We start from the raw sequence: 17,049 nt of genomic DNA, 5'->3' as shown, positions 1-17,049 counted from the left end.
AAATTCCCCTTGGCATTTGCAGAATACCTCTACGGCGACACAAGATTGCATTCAACACAAAAAGGAGACGGTTTCCCAGACGGGCGATGGTGCCCCGTCTTTCAAGCGAGAGGAAAACAAGTCGCGCCTGAGAGGTTTTTCATCAACAAGATATCTCACTGTGAGAGAGAAAACTCTCTAAACCCGATATCCGTGAATCCGGATGCGAGGAAGTAAGTCATAAGTGAGTGTTTACTTGCAGAGAAAGATAAGGTTTCAATTTAAAGGGTGTGCTCACGTTGAGAAACAGGGACAAAGGAGGGCTTACAGTGACGGAGGGTTTATTGTTCCTGATTTGAGAAGAGAGGGTTCAACTTTTCATCAGAAAATACCTTATTATCTCCTCCTTTACCCTGCTAATCCTACATGTCATCTGGGAATCAGAAACACCTGGCAGCGAGCCGTCTGCTTCAACATCTTATCTATTCTGAGACAGCAGAAAAAAAGGAAAACTTTTAACCTTGTTTGCCTGGCAGTTGGATGACTACCAGATGATTTCATTGGTGCTGCAGATTATTAACGTGAACACGGCCCGGAGAGCCTTCGTCTTTTGTCAAAGTTTATTTAGACACTCTTGATGTTTATATGTATATATAATTTATTTATTTGAAGCACATGTGTCTAAAACAAGCTTAGATTTGCGTCGGACACGGCTACATGTGCACATTACAGCCATGCCTGCAAATTAGTGTTGGTTCAGCACCTTGCCGGCTTCCTGCAGATGCCACGTGGATCCCAGAACACGACCCGGCACAAGCCGAGTCCAAGTCCAGTCTCACAACCACAGCGTCCGAGTCCAAGCCATCAAAGCAAAGCCAAAGTTGAGTCTGAACCAGGTTACGCAGCAGTCAGCTTTTTCAACGCTTGATGACGGCTCGCCTCTACTGACGTCAGTAAGCTGCAGCTGCAGCTCTGCGCAGAAGCAGTAGGCTGGAAAACTATGAAAGAAGACAATGAGTGAGTTTAAACATGCGACCGTGCAGAATTTACCAGCTGAAGCCCCGAACTTCAAACTCAACATACGTCTCATCTTATGTCACCTGAGATGAAAATCTGTGCACTTGTGTCCGATTTACACGTCTGAACTCTGCCAGAGTCAACAGTGCTCACGTCTGAGTCCTTCAAATTAGGGCTCGAGTCTGAGGCCTGGAGAATCTAAAGGCCTTATGGACGTCTGCTCCACTAAAGGTGCTCCCTGATTGCATGTGCACCGTGCAGGACTCGTACCTGCACAGTTTCCCTGCTTCTGCCAGACCTTCTGCCGACAACAGCAGACACCCAGGCCAGATCCAGTCAGATATCTCAGTTATTGTGGTTGATGTCCCCATTTTGTGCATGTGGGATGATCCTGCTGAATTAATAATGCACTAAAAATGTGGGGGTTTTTTTTGTCTTAAGTTTAAAGGCAGCATCCATGCAGGGACCTACCTCGAAATAAAGTCTGATATTAATGAGAATACTGTGTAGAATAATATACACGTCTCTGTGTATTAAGTAAATTACAACAATATATATCGAGAATGATTGAAGCAGTGAGTTATATTAAAGGCTGTAACGACAGGGCAGCAGGGTTTAAGAGGTCACATGACCTAAACTCTGAGCCTCAGCTCACTTTGTGTTTCCGGTACTGTTTTTCATGAGCCCACCACCTGACATCCTCATTCTCACTGCAGTCAGTTATCAAGACTGTCGGGGCCTGAACCGGGCCACCGGGCCACCGGGCCACCGGGCCACCGGGCCACCGGGCCACCGGGCCACCGGGCCGTCCTGAGACCCAGAACTTGATGCTCCTCTCCTTCCTTCACCTTGTTAGTCACGTATTCACACTAGATCTCAGCATTTTTCCTGGCGCCACAAATGGATCCGATTCCCTCTATGATGGAGATATGCATGTTCTTTTTAGCCCCCCCACGTTGTGTTTCACCGACCACTCACAGCTCGGCACTGCTGTGACCTAGATCTGCACGATGGGAACCGACTCTGATGTCACCGCTGCTCTCACGGCCTCCCGACCAATCGCAACGCCTGGAGTCATCGACACAACATAAAAAACAAGCTGGGAAAAATCAGGGGAGTCAGGTTCTGTTGACAGAAAGAAAAATCCAAACAGTCAGGTGCTGCAACCTCTCTCCGGTTCAGAGGGGGGGCAGGCATTCGCTGTACCCCGCTGGCCTGAACGCCACACACCCTCAGGCCTGTCCATGCCTGTGCAATCATTCACCATCTCAACAACGGGGGAACAAAGTGAAAAAAACAACCAGGAAAATAACACAACAATTCATTTCAGGTGAAACCCAAACAGCCTCGCTGCAGCGGTCCAAGTCCAGGCCGAAAACTGCAACAGAGATGTAAGAACCACTCATAAGGACACGGTTGAATGAAAACAGAAGCAGATTGTTCTGCAGAGGTGCTCGATGTGCCGGGTTGTGCGAGCGATTCCCAGCTGCTGCTGTTTGCACTTGCACTTGTCTGCAAGCTGAGACAAGTTCACGCTGAAGTGGCTTTTACAATTGTTTCCTCTGAACCACATTTGTGAGATTATGCCGTCTCGCTTTCATCAATCAATAATTTGATCCTATGATCTCCTGCAGAGGTGTGATGGCCAAACAGCGGAATAAACAGTCACAGAGGAGTCAACATTTGTTCTCCTTTCTCTGAGGGGTTGAAGCGCCGCGACGTGCAGCTCAGTTGTGATGCAGACCGCCGGCAGCGACTTCTCTCTGCTCTCAGAAGAGACGGCTCTGACTTTCAGACAGATTGAAACCGTTCGTTTTGTCGCCCCAACCTGTTGTCACCCCGATGGCGTTGCACACTGCGTTTTTTTAAGAGGGGGACTTTAAGTGCAACTTTACCCTTGTGGACTCTAAACTGGACCCTGGGTCTGTCCTCACCCCTAACCTAAAAGTCTTAGCGCCTAATTTAACCCAAGCTACAGTTGCGTGCAAAAGTGAGTAACACCTGTTATATGTTTGTTTTGTGTGTAAAAACAAGATCAAACTCCAAATATAACGGTTTATCTTTGAATTAGGAAAAGTATAACCTTAGGCATAGAAAAACAAAAATGAGCAATACTAAGCAACCCCACTGCTACCATAAGATCTAACAGGGTAAGTTGCAGCCAGGCGGTGCAAACACATCGACCTTGATAAATTCATCATCGGTAGGTAGCAAACTGCCAAATGCAGGTGTTTTGAAAGAGTCAGATGTGTACTTGTTGCCAGGAAGTGCTTCCTTTATTGCATCATGTTTTCTTTGTTGTTGTTTTTTTTTGGAGACCACTGCAAAGCAACTAATTCTGCTGATTATCACCTCTTGATGAATTGACCAACAAAAGGTGTGTAGACCTTCAAGACAGTTGCCAGGCGTCCCAGGAGTAAAAACACATCTTTTCATCTTGACTATTGGCCAGTACCGAGTACCAATCCGATATTTTGTGAAGCCACAAATAAAAGAAGAAAAAGAAGAACCAGCAGTTCTGTTTTTTCGTCCAACCACTAGAAATGGCTGCAGCGCTGCGTTTCTGAAACGCTGAGGAGGCCGCGTCAAGTTTGCTCTATGTTTACGCCAGTCGGTGTTGCCGACTACATACGAACTTTCTTTGGTAAATTTTGGTTTTATGTCCCAATTCCAACCGTCCTGCTTGTCCAGACCATAACCAGAGCCAGCGAATAATTATTATAACCATCACATTAATGAGAATTATTAACAATTATTATAATTTATTACGTGATTGTGGCGAGCCAGAACGAGATCAGCCAGCGCTGGATTGGCAGCTACTGTCTGAGGGAGGGGCAACCAGCAGCATGGTCCGCTCGCTGAGAAGCGTGGGAATCGATTTGAGTTGGTTCATTAACAGACTCTGAAATAATCCAGTTTGATTGTTTCAGTTTTAGTGTTAGTTTTATTTCGTTTTAGAGGTATTAACTGACAGATATCACTGAAAAAAAATCTTGGATGAAAGAATCCTATCAACAATACAAAAATCCTTTATTCTTTCTTTGGAGTAATTAGAATCAGAAAAAACATAGTGGAAACAAAGTTAATTTATCTGCAATTCCATTTTAGTTAGTTTTGCATTGTCAATTTTAGTTTTTATTCAGTTTAAAAAAAAAAAAGTTTTTATTGTGAGTTTCAGTTTTGGTCAAAGTTTTCATTAACTATAATAAGTCTTAAAGTTAGTCTACAAAAGTCCTGGTGTCACACAACCAGAAAAGAGTTGTTAGATCTGCTATTCACTTTTTTTGTCGGGGGGGTCTGAAAACTCGCTCAATGTAGCGACTAAGTCGTTAAGTTGGTGTCAGGGTTTGGATGAGTCGGACCCAGAGACGGCAGAATTAAAAAAAAAAAACGTGGTTTTGTGGCGGACACAATTATGGACCTCGCACCCATCACGACCTCATCCTGCCATAGTTTATTCATTTAAAGAAACCACATCCCTGCTGAGCAGGATTACAAAAAACCAAGTCAAACCAAAAAAACAAAACTTGACATGACTCAAAGTTTAAGGTTACGCCTGATATACAGTAGATAAATATTTAATTTAATTTAGTGAAATTAAAATGAAAAAGAAATCCCATCATTTCCATCCGATACCAATCATTCTGAAATCACATGATCAGCTCCAATATCTGATCATGTGATTGGATTGGGACACTACTATTTGGAAAGGGATGGATGGGTGGATGGATGGATGGGTGTGTGGGTGGGTTAGTGGATGGATGGATGGGTTGGTGGATGGATGGATGCATGGATGGATGGGTGTGTGGGTGGGTTAGTGGATGGATGGATGGGTGGATGGATAGATGGATGCATGGACAGATGTACGGACGGATGGAACTCTCCATTTTTGTGGGATCCTGAATATATTTGAGACAATTAATTGAAAAATGTCCAAACAAACACATGATGACGTCAGAAGGTAAACTCGTCCTGCTGACGCCAACATGTCGGGTCCATGATGGGCCCTTTCATTTTATGACATTGTTGACAAATGGCTCAAAGAGCTGTGATTACCTCCTCCTGGCCTGCAGACCTGGATATTTTTGTTTTCTTTACTCTTCCTCATAGACCTGAGCTGGCAACGCTCTGATGTCATCACACGTGCATGTGGCGTATCAACGCAACAACATTGTTCTGTTGCTGCTGAGCAGACGAAAAATAAACTTTGATAACAGTAATTTCTGAAACGGCTCTGAGAGCTGCTAATTACAGTGACGGGTCAAATCCTGAGCGTGTCTAAAATAACCATTTTCTTAATTACAACATTAGTGTCATTGGTCCAAGTGATTCTGGGGGAAGAGCGTGCAAAAGTGCGGCACCTGAGGATGCTGGGATGTGGAGACGAACCTGTACTGTGGGGTTGTACTGCCAGAGAGCCGTTCAGGATATTGTGACATCACAGGCCCAGATCAGAGTTTATCATCATGGAGCTTTCTCATATTTATCTCCTCCTAACTTCACATATTGCTGCTTTTGCATTTAACGTTTTGATGTTGGTAGGTGCTGCTGATCAGCAGCCGCTGATAAATTGATCATAAGCAGGTCAAAACAAATGCAGATGTTTTGGTAGGTTGCTGGTCGGAAGCACTCAAATATGTTTTAACCCAATCCCAAGAGGGAAATGCATGAGCAATGGTCTTAGAGAAGGATGGTTGACAGTTTTCTTTACTAAATCCATGTGTTTTTAACCAAAGAATGACATTAATTTAAAATATCTCTTGCAAACATAAGAAAAACAAATCCACATGTGCAAAAGTACTGCTTCTGTAAGCTTTGTAAGCTTGAGCATCAGGAGATGTGCAGAGCAATATACAGGCAAGTGTTTGTAAGGTTTGCTGATCTGCAGCAATCACGATGCCACATAACACAATGCCAAGAGAGAAAGATCAGTGAGCAGTTGTCTTAAAGAAGCATCTTTGGTTGTTTTACAATCTGGAAAAAGTTCTGAAAACAAGGAAAACAACTGGAATTCTCAATGAAATTAAAACAAACAAACAAAACTTTATATGTCTAATTTCTTGTGCATGAAAGTGCAGATGTGTTTGGAAGGTGAGGGTGTTGCTTTCACTTGGAGAGAGAAATAAAAAAAGTCCACAAATACAGATTGCATAAAAATAAAATAAATGATTTAAGCATGTATCAGTTTTGAAGTCAATGCAAACCAACTCATTCTGCGCGAGAGACAAACACATCCACGAGTTTGCATCAACTCGGACGGGTGTAGGAGAGAAAGTCGGACTCACCGGTGCAGCTCTGGACCTGCCGGGTCCGCGCAGCGTGAGAGCGAACATGCTCGGGAAACATTGCAGCGCAAAGATGCAGCAGCAGGCCAGCAGGGACGTCCGCATCCTGAGCGTGTGGAGCCGCGGCGGAGCGGGTCGGTGTGCGGCGGGAGGCGGGAGGCGCACGGCTGCTGCGTCGCTCACAGCTTCTTTTTAAATAGACAGATTTCTTTGTTGCCTTTGGTTTTTTTTCCCCTTCCTCACACACTTTTTTTTCTTACAGCCGCAGGCTCATAATACCACCCGCTCCCATGTGACTCTTAACCCCCTCACTGCCATGCCAGGCAACTCAAAACACATGCTGTTGTTGCCTCACGGTTTGTTGTTTTCTCCCAGTGCAGGACAGACGCCAGAATAGGTTTTTAGGGGCTAATATAAGTTAAATAGTAACAATTTCTTGAAAATGATTTTTTTTTAAATACATTTAACTAATCACACATATTAAAAAGTTATTTTTGTGTATTCTATGAGTAGTGTATTCCTAAGTAGCAACTGCACTACATGATTTTTATTTTACATATTTTACTGTGTAGATATTTTAGCACCCTTCTTTTAAGTTTATGCAAAAAAATATCTGTTTGTAGCTTCTTTTCTTACATTTTTTTCACTTTTCAAAGATTCTGATGTAAATTTGCGGTGATTCAGACCATTTTTCTGTTAGATGACCCAGTTTTAACTGAGCTTCATCCATGCTTTCATATTTGCCTTTAATTGTTTGGATCAATGAGTGAAAAATATCCTGGTCCTGCGGCCGCTAAACAGCCCCAAGTCATCACCCTTCCAACACCGTGCTCGACAGTGGACATGTTTTTTTTTTTCTGCTGGAAATTTCGTTTGTTCCAATTTGTCTTTTCACTTTATGCCGATGACAGCCAGGTTAACGTGCCACTAGAAAAAGGAAAAGGCTTCTCCGTGAAGCTGCTCCTGGAGAGTATTACGGAAATGAAGGTGTGGATGTCAGGGAATTTTGTTACAGGGGGCTCTGGTAATCTGGGTAATCTGGTTTGGTTCCTTTGAACCCTTATCTGACACAGATTGCAAGAACCCTGGGTTTCAGACGGGACAGTGACATTACACTTGAGTCACAGATTAAATCAGTAGTCAAGTCCAGTTTTTTTTTCTTCTGAGACAAAGTCAAGCCGTTGCTCTGCATCATTTTGATATTTTAATCCATGCTTTTGATAAATTGTACTACTCAGTGTACTACTTGACTACTATAATGCACTGTATTCAGGGATCAATCAGCAGTTATTTTCACGACTCCAGCTGGTTCAAAACACTGCAGCTTGTCTTTTAACTGGCACAAAAAAGACATGAGCACATAAACCCAGTTTTGGTATCATGACATCAGCTCCCACTTTGCTTCCGGGCTGATTTTAAAATCATTTTATTTGCTTTTAAATGTCGTTGTGGCCTTGCCCCACGGCCTCTGTCCCGACCTGCTGCAGCCATGCGCTCTCTCAGGTCGACAGATCAGAAGCTGTTTGTTGTTCCAACAACAAAGAGGAAGAAGAGAGGTGATCGGGCGTTTTCAACCATCGCCCTAAAACTTTGAAATGATCTAACAAGATGACTCACTGCTTTTTAAAAAATAATGATTTGTAACAACTGGTTCTCTAAGATACTGGTGTATATCTTTATCTCTTCGCATCGTTTGAACACAAACCTAAAAGATTCAGACCAGCACACTTGCTGCGGATGAAAAATCCTCAAGAACAGAGGAGCAGCACCACCTGGCTGCAACCTCTTCAGTCCTCCTAAAGGGGTACTTAGTATTGACCATATTAGTTTTTTTTTCTTCTTTTTTTGGGGAGGGCTTCATTTTCATTACATATAACAGCAGGGGAAAAACAGTTATATTTTGTTGTTTGACTGTGGCTGTATTTCTCTGATACTCCGATCCGATATGATCAAAAACTGATCCCGGGAAGAAGCTTTTTTCTTTTTTTTTCAATTTGCATGTTGACAGATCTTAGCCGCAGGAGTCCTGTATGACATACTTGTACTTTTTCCAATCCATGACCGCAGATGCCAAGTTGTAAATTTTGTAAAGCAATGTCTGTCCACACGACTGCATGCTGAAAAATGAGATTTTAACAAAGCAAATAAACTGTTTGCTGATTCAACACAGCGTTGCTAAAAACAGGGAAACTGTCCCAAAGAGAATCAAAGTCTATAGATTCATGTTCCCGAGCACAACTTTAATTTCTTTGTGTTTGCGAGGCAAAATTACAGCATATAAGAGTTCAGTATTGTGGCATTTCCTCAAACTTCATGGTGTGGTCACATATTAAACTTACTTTTGTTTATTAGGTTCAGAAACAGTGAAGATGGAGCCGTTGTGACGATCCAGAAACATCCAGGGTTTTGTCATACGTTCAGACGTCACTCTCCCAAAAACCTTGCATTCTAACGAGTTTGAGTTTGGCTTTTTCATGTTTTTGTTTGTTGTTTTTTTTATGCTGGAGTCCTTTTGGGTCTTCTTCTGACTTTGGAGTTATGCTTGATTTCAAACATACTTTTGCAAGGCTAAACCTAAAACAAATGTGTATTTCTGTTACAGGTGTAAAATTATGGCATGGACAAAGCAAGGAACTGAAAAGTTGCACAAGTTTGTATCAGCTTAAGAAAATGTTTAAAAAAGAAAAGATAAGTGCCTACAAAAAAGAAGAAGGAGAAAGAGAAAAAAAATAGATAGAAGAGTGATATTTTTGTTTGTTTTCTTGTTATAAATATGTGTATAGATATATTGGTGTTCAGTAAGTCAACGTAATTGTATTAACAGAGAGGGACAGGTATCAGTTTTCTTCTTCCTGCTCCTTTTCTTTCATGGTGATAATGTGTACTTCATTGAATTTTGTACAACATTATTAAGAATATATACCATGAATGGAATAAATGAAATGAAATGAAATGCTTTAATGTCTTTGGATATTTTCTTGGCTCTTCTCCTGCTGTCCACACGATCTGTATTTTTGTGAGACCTGCTGTCCCCTTCTCCAAAAAAACAACAAAAACAAGCTCTGTGAGCGTCTTCTATAATTGCAACCACTAACAGCAGTGAAGAGCTTAGCAGTGCTTTCCTGTCTAATGGTTTTCAGGTTTCTGAAGCCCACTTTAACACGGAAAAACAGCTCTAATAAAATGCGATTGCCACACAAGGAATTGCAAGCTCTGCGCCACATCAGGCCTGTCATCTCACTTGTGTAATGAAAGAGAAAAGGGAAAGCCTCTAGAAGAAAGTGACACCACTGATTTCTGGACAGGAGACTGTAATTAACGTTACTCCACGCAGAGCTTTTACACACGATTACAGCCCAGTTAAAGAAGGCGCTGGCGCTGGTTTGGTGAGATGTTAGAAGAGTTTGGCCTGTTTTACTTTACTGTACTTTGTGCGGAAATGAATCTTCTAAGAAATACTTCATACTTTTACTGTTCAACAGTTGACTGATGCAATGATTCTTTGTGAGTTATAATGTCACATAACTTAAAGATGTAAAGTGCAACTCATAAACGGCACCAGGTGCCTCGGCGGAGCGGCACGCTGGAACTATAAGTTACATTTAAATTGTACTCAAAAAGTAGTTATAAGTTCCCTTAAAAACAAACAAACAAAAATGTTATTTTTCAGATTACTTTGTCGGATCATCTTATTATTAAGAATAAGAATAATAATCATTTTTTTCCGTATGGCACATCAAAGTCTTGTTATGGAGCAGTTGGCAGACAGCGTTTACAGTCGGAGATCTGATATCCCTCCACAGCGAGCTCCTGATCGGCTGGTGATAAACCTGAGCAGCTGGTGGTGGCGACTGAGAAGGTAACGACTCACTCCACCTACATCGTAACTCAAATGTATGATCCACGTCCCCAGTCCACTTTAGACGTTGTATAGCCTTACCTGTGTAATTCAAACCATCATGGCGGCATGATGGTTGCAGCAGAACGGGGATATATTACACCCTGAGAGAGAGAGGACAACCTGCACCTCAGAAGTTACATGTGCAGCAGCACCTCTGTGCAACTGCAGGGTTACTAAAAGACGCCTCTGGATAAGACCTGGGAGGACAAAGTTGCTGGCGGGACATTTTTGAGAATGTTGACGAGCCAGGATGGAGGGAAACCTTTAGAGTCCCTGGTGACCCTTTTAGAAGAACTTAGAGGGGAAAAAGATGACACACCTGAGTGTGTTGCTGCAAAGTTTCACCGCCCACTAGAGGTCTGGCATGTGAACTGCATCGATTCTGGCCGTACCGTAAAACACCAAATAAAGGCCGTTTTATTATAAAGGTCGGGTGTTTATTTGAAACCTGCGTTTATTAATTGTGCCTCCATTCAACCCAAATCTGATTGTGCGTCTTTGATCCAGCCGCGAAGGCTTCTCGTTGTCAGCTATGGTCAGATCCATAACATATAATCTTCGCGACTTACGCTGGTGTCTGGCACACTTGTGAAGTATCCAAGCTAAGGGAAAAGAGGTGAGCGAAGAGCTATAGACTACAAGCCCATCTCTTTTCCCCTCCTTTTTTTTTCTTTCTCTTTGATACACAAGCCGCTCAACTGTTTGGACACCAGAAAAACAATGTTTGGCCTTTATTTGGGGCGTTTAATATAAAAATATTTTGAATTAGCATTAAATGTACCGCTGCAGAGAGTAGTGTTTCCATCCAACAGTGTTTTTCTCTGAAAGAGCGTAACTGTCCCGGTCTCTGTCACTCTCCTTTTTTCTCACCTTTTTTCTGTGATAGTATAAAGTCTTTGGAGTATATGTGCTACCGTTATAGTTAAGTGTATTCAAACTATTTAGGTCCCGGTGAGATGTGCAACTCTAGCTATTTGCATTTGTGTAAGATAAGTATGGTTTCTAAAAGCCACATGTTTTTAAATCATTGCTTTTTTGGCTAAATGTTACTACTGATCAGGGCCTTATAACAACGCCAAAAACAAATCTAAAAACCAAAGGTGACAGGGCTTTCCAAGCAGTTGCTGCACATCTTTGGAACATGCTCCCACAAGCCCTGAAAGATGCAACATCTGTGGACATTTTTAAAAACAAATTAAAAACGCTATTTTTTGAGCAGGCATTTATTGATGTATTATGATTTTTGTTTCTTTTCTTTTTGTCTTTTTCTTTTTTTTCTGTTTGTTATTTTCCTTAGATACACATTGTGCAGCTTTTTAATTACCTCATGTTTTTACTGTTTTTTCTGTATGTAAAGCACTTTGTGAGTTTCTCTCTGTGAGAGGTGCTATATAAATAAAATTTACTTACTTACTTACTTACTACCATCTCTTCCAAGGCTGAATAATGCATAACTTATAATGGCTGTGATAAGAGTTAGCGCTGTTGCTCAACTCTACCTTTGCCTTGATGTGGGCAAATTCATCTGCAGTAACGTGGCTTTAAACTACTTATGCTGTACATTTATTGGTAATAAATTGATGTGAGTTAGTGATAATGTTGTTTGGCACGAATAATCCTTTGCTAATTAAACCATTATATGCTGCAGTGATATTTTCAGAAACCACATAACTGATTATCCGTTGCTGACTCAGTTAAAGAAGGGGGTCGCTTAACTTCTTCTCCAGGCGTCATTTCACCGACTGCTTCAACCCAATCTGAACCCAGTAGAAAAAGAAAAAGAAAACGCAGAAGTTGATGTGTGACGAATCATTAACAATAATGAGCACAATTTTGTATATAAGATTTTTAGATTAGATCTTGATTGTCATTGTTATATAACAACGAAATTAAAAGTGCCATCAGCGGTGCTAAAAAAATAAATAGATAAATACTATAATGGCTATATAAAACATTTACACACAACATAAAATAATACAATATATAATTATAAAAGGAAACTGTCATTTAAGTATTTTTTTTATGGAAACAGTGAGCTAACTACACACCAAAGAAATGTTTGTCTCCTGGACTTTCAGTCTTCGTCCGCTGATTTGACCGAACCAGGAGAAATTTTGAGCCTCAGTCCGACATCTGCAATTGATTTTGTGGTTGAACCTCAGATCCAGTGTTTGGATCATGCCTCATATAGACAAGTGTTTGAAAAGAGCCTTCTTGATCTGCAGTATCTCTTGTTTCATTTTACTTTCTACTAAGTCTTTACGATTCAAAGTTCACAGACTTGACGCTGCTCTTGCATTTCTAACGTAACCTGCATCAGAGAGGCCTCTGTCATCAAGGGAATTACGTGAAAAAGCCTCCTCGTTTTCCCCACAGATGGTTCCAATACAGCTTCCTCCGTCGGATTTCTGTCTCTTTGTTACATTAGGTGGCAGCGGGCCAGGACACGACAGCAGCTGTCAATTAGAAAAGAAATTAGGATCTAAGTCACTGCCAAGTATGATAAATAATCTGGAATCTGCCTGCATGACACTGGTGAATGCGATTGTTTCACATGATGTGCTGATTAAAGCAGAGGGGTGGAGTCTCTAATTAGAAACACAGTCAATGCAAAGATTGAAGTGGCTTAAATGGAAACATCAGTGTCTAAATGCTGACAGTGAGTATATGTGAAAACAATACGAGGTTTTGATGTCCTTACTGGTCCAAGACAGCACCAGCTGTACTTAAGTGACCAGGGACAACAATAATAAGCTTTTCACTTGATTCAAACGAGTCTTAACAACTACAATGATCAATTTGAAATGTAGTACAGTATTTTATGTATTTATTTAGTTTCTTCTCCATTGTTGTTTTTTTTTTGTTTTTTGTTTCTGTATTCACTCACAAGTTAGAAAGACTCTTGCTGGATCCACAGAGGAAGGATCAGCTACCTTTGACCATAGGGGTCGTATCCATTTAACCACTAGGTGACTGCAATACCTGAGTATGACTGAAATTATATAATTGCACTTAAAGCGACACTACGTAACTTTTCCACCTTAATATCATATTTCCAGAGTCATTGTGATGGTACATCAACTTCCAACAGGTTTAATGACACCTCTGTCATGGTCTGAGGGGTCTGTATCGCCTTCACTGGAACTATGTAACTTTGAGGAGCATGGTAGGAACCCTGCCACACTAAAAAACTACAAATCGTTACGACTTTGACTGCTTTACGGCATACATCACTTCCCCCTCCTTCCCGATTCGCAGTCGAGACGAAAATGGGCGGGGCTTGGAGCGCAGAGCTCAGCAGAAGCTGGTAACCCGTTGCTGCGTTGTGGATGCAGCAGCTCCACACAACAGACGTGGGGAAAAGATCCTAATGGTTTAACTTTTCACCAGTTTCCTGCTCGGAGGCAGAACCACGCAGGCCAAGTATCTGAGATAACAAAGTAAAAGAGTGAAAGAGTCGTCGGCTCGCTTTGGATCGCGGCTGTAACGCACCTTCCACACAGTAACCTGAATTATGGTTCTGCGTTAAATCGACGCAGATCTACGGTGTAGGGTATGTGGCGACGCGCACGTACGGTGCGTGTCGTCACGTACCTTACGCCGTAGGCTCTGCGTCGATTTAACGCAGAACCATAAATCAGCCTTAAACCACAAACACTCACACAGACGGGTCGGATCAAAACACGGGTTTTATTCCCCACTTCTCCAGCTAAACGCAGTTGCTGGCCAGCTCTCTGCGGTGCAATTAACCCCAATCTTCAAATAAAACTAGTTTGTTGAGGAAAAAAATATTAACTCTTATTTAGGAAAAAAATAATCTCACGAGGAAAACAAAAATATTGCTCACGCCTCGGAGCCTCTTCAGCATAATATAGCAGTCAAAAAAAAAGAAAAGAGAAGTAAGAGGGACACAAAACATGTACTGTATGTTGTACTATTATACAAATTTATTGAAACACATGGCTCTTCAGTAGGGATTTCATATGGATCCAGACCGTTAATAATCATTATTTTCTCCATATACCGCTCCCTGGCTTCCTTGTTTAAGGTATCCCGGTAAATTCCAGTTCCTTACCAGCAGTTTAACATCTTTTTTTTTGCGTTCCGTCTGTTCACTTGGTGAAACAGAAAAGCGTCTTCTCTCATCAAAACAAATGCACGCGATGGGACAGGAGTTTTCCGGCAGTACGCGCTGGTGCTCATGGGAAACGTAGTATTCTTTCTGGTAAAACAATACCGCTTTTGTCCAAAAGATGCCGCCAAACTCAGAAAAGCTGAAAGTTACGTTGTGCTGCTTTAAATAAACACTTAGTCAAATTAGTGAATTATTTATTTATCTTTTGCATGCAAAAGGTTACACCACAAGCCTCAATGCAAAATGAGACAGAGACAGAGTTTTGAGACAGAGTTTTACAGAACAGAGCTCGATGCATTTTAGATAAAATAACAGGCAGTTCTCAAAAAATCTTTTCAGCTGTGTATGGCAGCGAAACCCAAACTTCACAGACACAACACTCGTCTGACCTTAGTGGACCCGTAATGACTTCACAGAGGGACAGGGGATTTCCGTCACAGCGACTGGAACCCACATTTTTAGTCCCGCTTTAACGTCAAGCCAGAAGTTGAGTTGTTGGTGCTTGGTTGTTAGTACTCATGAGTCATTGGCTTCACCCCTCAGCAAGGCTCCAGGGATTCAGCCAATCAGAAAACACATGAGGCCAAGTCCCCTTGCCTTTTAACTGCTGGTCTTTGTGGTTCAAAAATAATTACAGATGTTTGGAGATATGTTGAGTGATAAGCTACTTCTGAGGTCTAAACAGCCGAACGCTTACCCGAGTTCTCTTTACTTTACCACAACCCATTTACATGTGACTGTTTAACACATGTATTGAAGTCCTGTCACTGATTGGCCAAGCCTATCTACTGTCTGATGTTTGTTTGGGTCGCCTTGTCAGAAATGGGTCATTCTGTTGTGTTGGTGAGGTTTGCACCCCATTAAAGGTTTTACGGGGCTCCGCTCAAAATATCAGCTCATCGATCTGCTCGGTGGCACAGTGGGTTAAGCAAGTGGCTCATATACTGAGGCTTTAGTCCTGCAGCTGTCGCAGGTTCAAATCCCGGCCTACACACCTTTCAAACAATCTAAAAAAAAGAAATATCAGCTCATTCACACTTTGTTTTTTTGCTGTGATACACAGTTCAGTGGCTGCACTGGTCAGCCACGCACTGCTCACTGCTCTACATATGTCTCAGTAATATCTCCACCATCTTGTGCACCTTTCCCATGATTCTTGCTGATTCTCTTTCATCACACATCACCTCTGACACTTTTCTCCACCTGTTCCAACCTGTTGCACACACGTCTTCACCTCATTTTCATGTTCTCTATACTAAGTACTTAAATTCCTCCAGGTTTGCTGCAGCTAACCTTGATCCCTCTTATTACGTGTCCTTCACCACCTTCGTACGTCTCTGCTACTCCCGACGCACTCATACAATACCATAGTTTTTCCTTAAATGCTTTTTCAAGGTTCACAAAGACATGATACAGCTCCCTCTGATCTTCTCTGCACTTCTCCATCAACATCCTCAAAGCAAATATTGCATCTGTAGTAATCTCTTTTGTTTTGGCATGAAACCATACTGCTGTTAACAAACGCTCACTTCTGTCCAGTCTAGCGTCCACAACTCGTTCCCATATCTTCATTGTATGACTCATCAACTTTATTCCTATGTAGTTGCCTCAACTCTGCCCGTCTCCCTCGTTCTTAAAGGTCAGTACTAGCCCGCTCTACTGCCACCTCTTCTAGACTCTTCTATACCTCCAAAGGTGTATCATTAAGACCAACTGCCTTTCCATTCGTCTTCATTGCCCCCCTGACTTCAGGTTTACTCATCTTTGCTATATCCTGGTCATCAATCTCTCTTTCATTTTTCTTATTCATCAACTCTTCAACGTACCAATTCCATCTTCCCACGACTCATCTGGCACCTACAACACACTTCCATCTCTATCCTTAATCCCCTTAGCCTGCTGCATGTCTGACCCATCTCTTTCTCTCTACCTTGTCAATCTGTTTGAATCATTCTCTCCCTCCTTGATGTCCAACTGAGAATAAAAATCACTGTACGCCCTTTATTTGGCCCTTGGCACCTCTGCCTTCACCTTCTGCTAATTCTCCTTCTACTCCTGTCTCACTTCTTCTTAGCTAACCTCTTTCTCTGTACATGCTCCTGGACTTCCTCATTCCACCACAGAGTCTCCTTGTCCACTTTCCTACCAGATGACACACAAACAACACTCTTACATGTCTCCCTGATCACATGAGCTGTTGTCCAGTTGTCCAGAGCCTGTCTCAGCCTCAACTCCTCTCTGAAAACCACACAACACTCTTCTTTTTTCAGCCTTTGTCCCCTGTTCTGAGTCCTCCTACACACCACCATCCTATGTTGTCTGGCTACACTCTCACCTACCACTACTTTACAGTCTCCTTCAGGTTACATCCCCTACACAAGATGTTTTCCACCTAAGTGCCCCTTCCTACGTTCCAGACTTTTCTGCGTTCGTATCCTGGACACCATCCCTTCCATCTTTCCCTCTCTTGCCTTCTCCAACATGTCCATTGAAGTCTGCACCAATCACCACTCTTTCATCTTTGGGGATACTTCCCATCACTTCATCCTCCTCTCTCCAAAATATCTATTCTTTTTTTTTTAATTTAAATTTATTTTACAAACAGACAAACAAAGCAGTACAAAAACAAAACAACAAAATCAATGTTTTTGCTCAGATTTCTTCTTATATGTGGGTGTGTATGTGGGTGTGTATGCATGCACGTGTGTGGTGTGTGTGAGTGATGGCTATTT

The 17,049-nt window shown here is 42.0% G+C and overlaps 1 protein-coding gene across 1 annotated transcript in view; it reads right to left on the bottom strand.

Moving 5' to 3' along the window:
• mmp11a (matrix metallopeptidase 11a) overlaps positions 1 to 6,478 on the bottom strand; it is a 40,449-nt gene extending 33,971 nt beyond the window's left edge. Inside the window, exon 1 of the mRNA XM_061730637.1 lies at positions 6,282 to 6,478. Coding sequence (XP_061586621.1) covers positions 6,282 to 6,386 — 105 coding nt within the window. The 5' untranslated portion in view covers positions 6,387 to 6,478. The remainder of the gene's footprint in view (positions 1 to 6,281) is intronic.
• Between the last annotated feature and the right edge of the window lie 10,571 nt (positions 6,479 to 17,049).

Source organism: Cololabis saira, chromosome 9 (assembly GCF_033807715.1).
Source record: "Cololabis saira isolate AMF1-May2022 chromosome 9, fColSai1.1, whole genome shotgun sequence".
Lineage (NCBI taxonomy): Eukaryota > Metazoa > Chordata > Actinopteri > Beloniformes > Belonidae > Cololabis > Cololabis saira.
The sequence above is the reverse complement of the archived record's forward strand: the minus strand, read 5'-3'. Positions and strand labels throughout refer to the sequence as shown.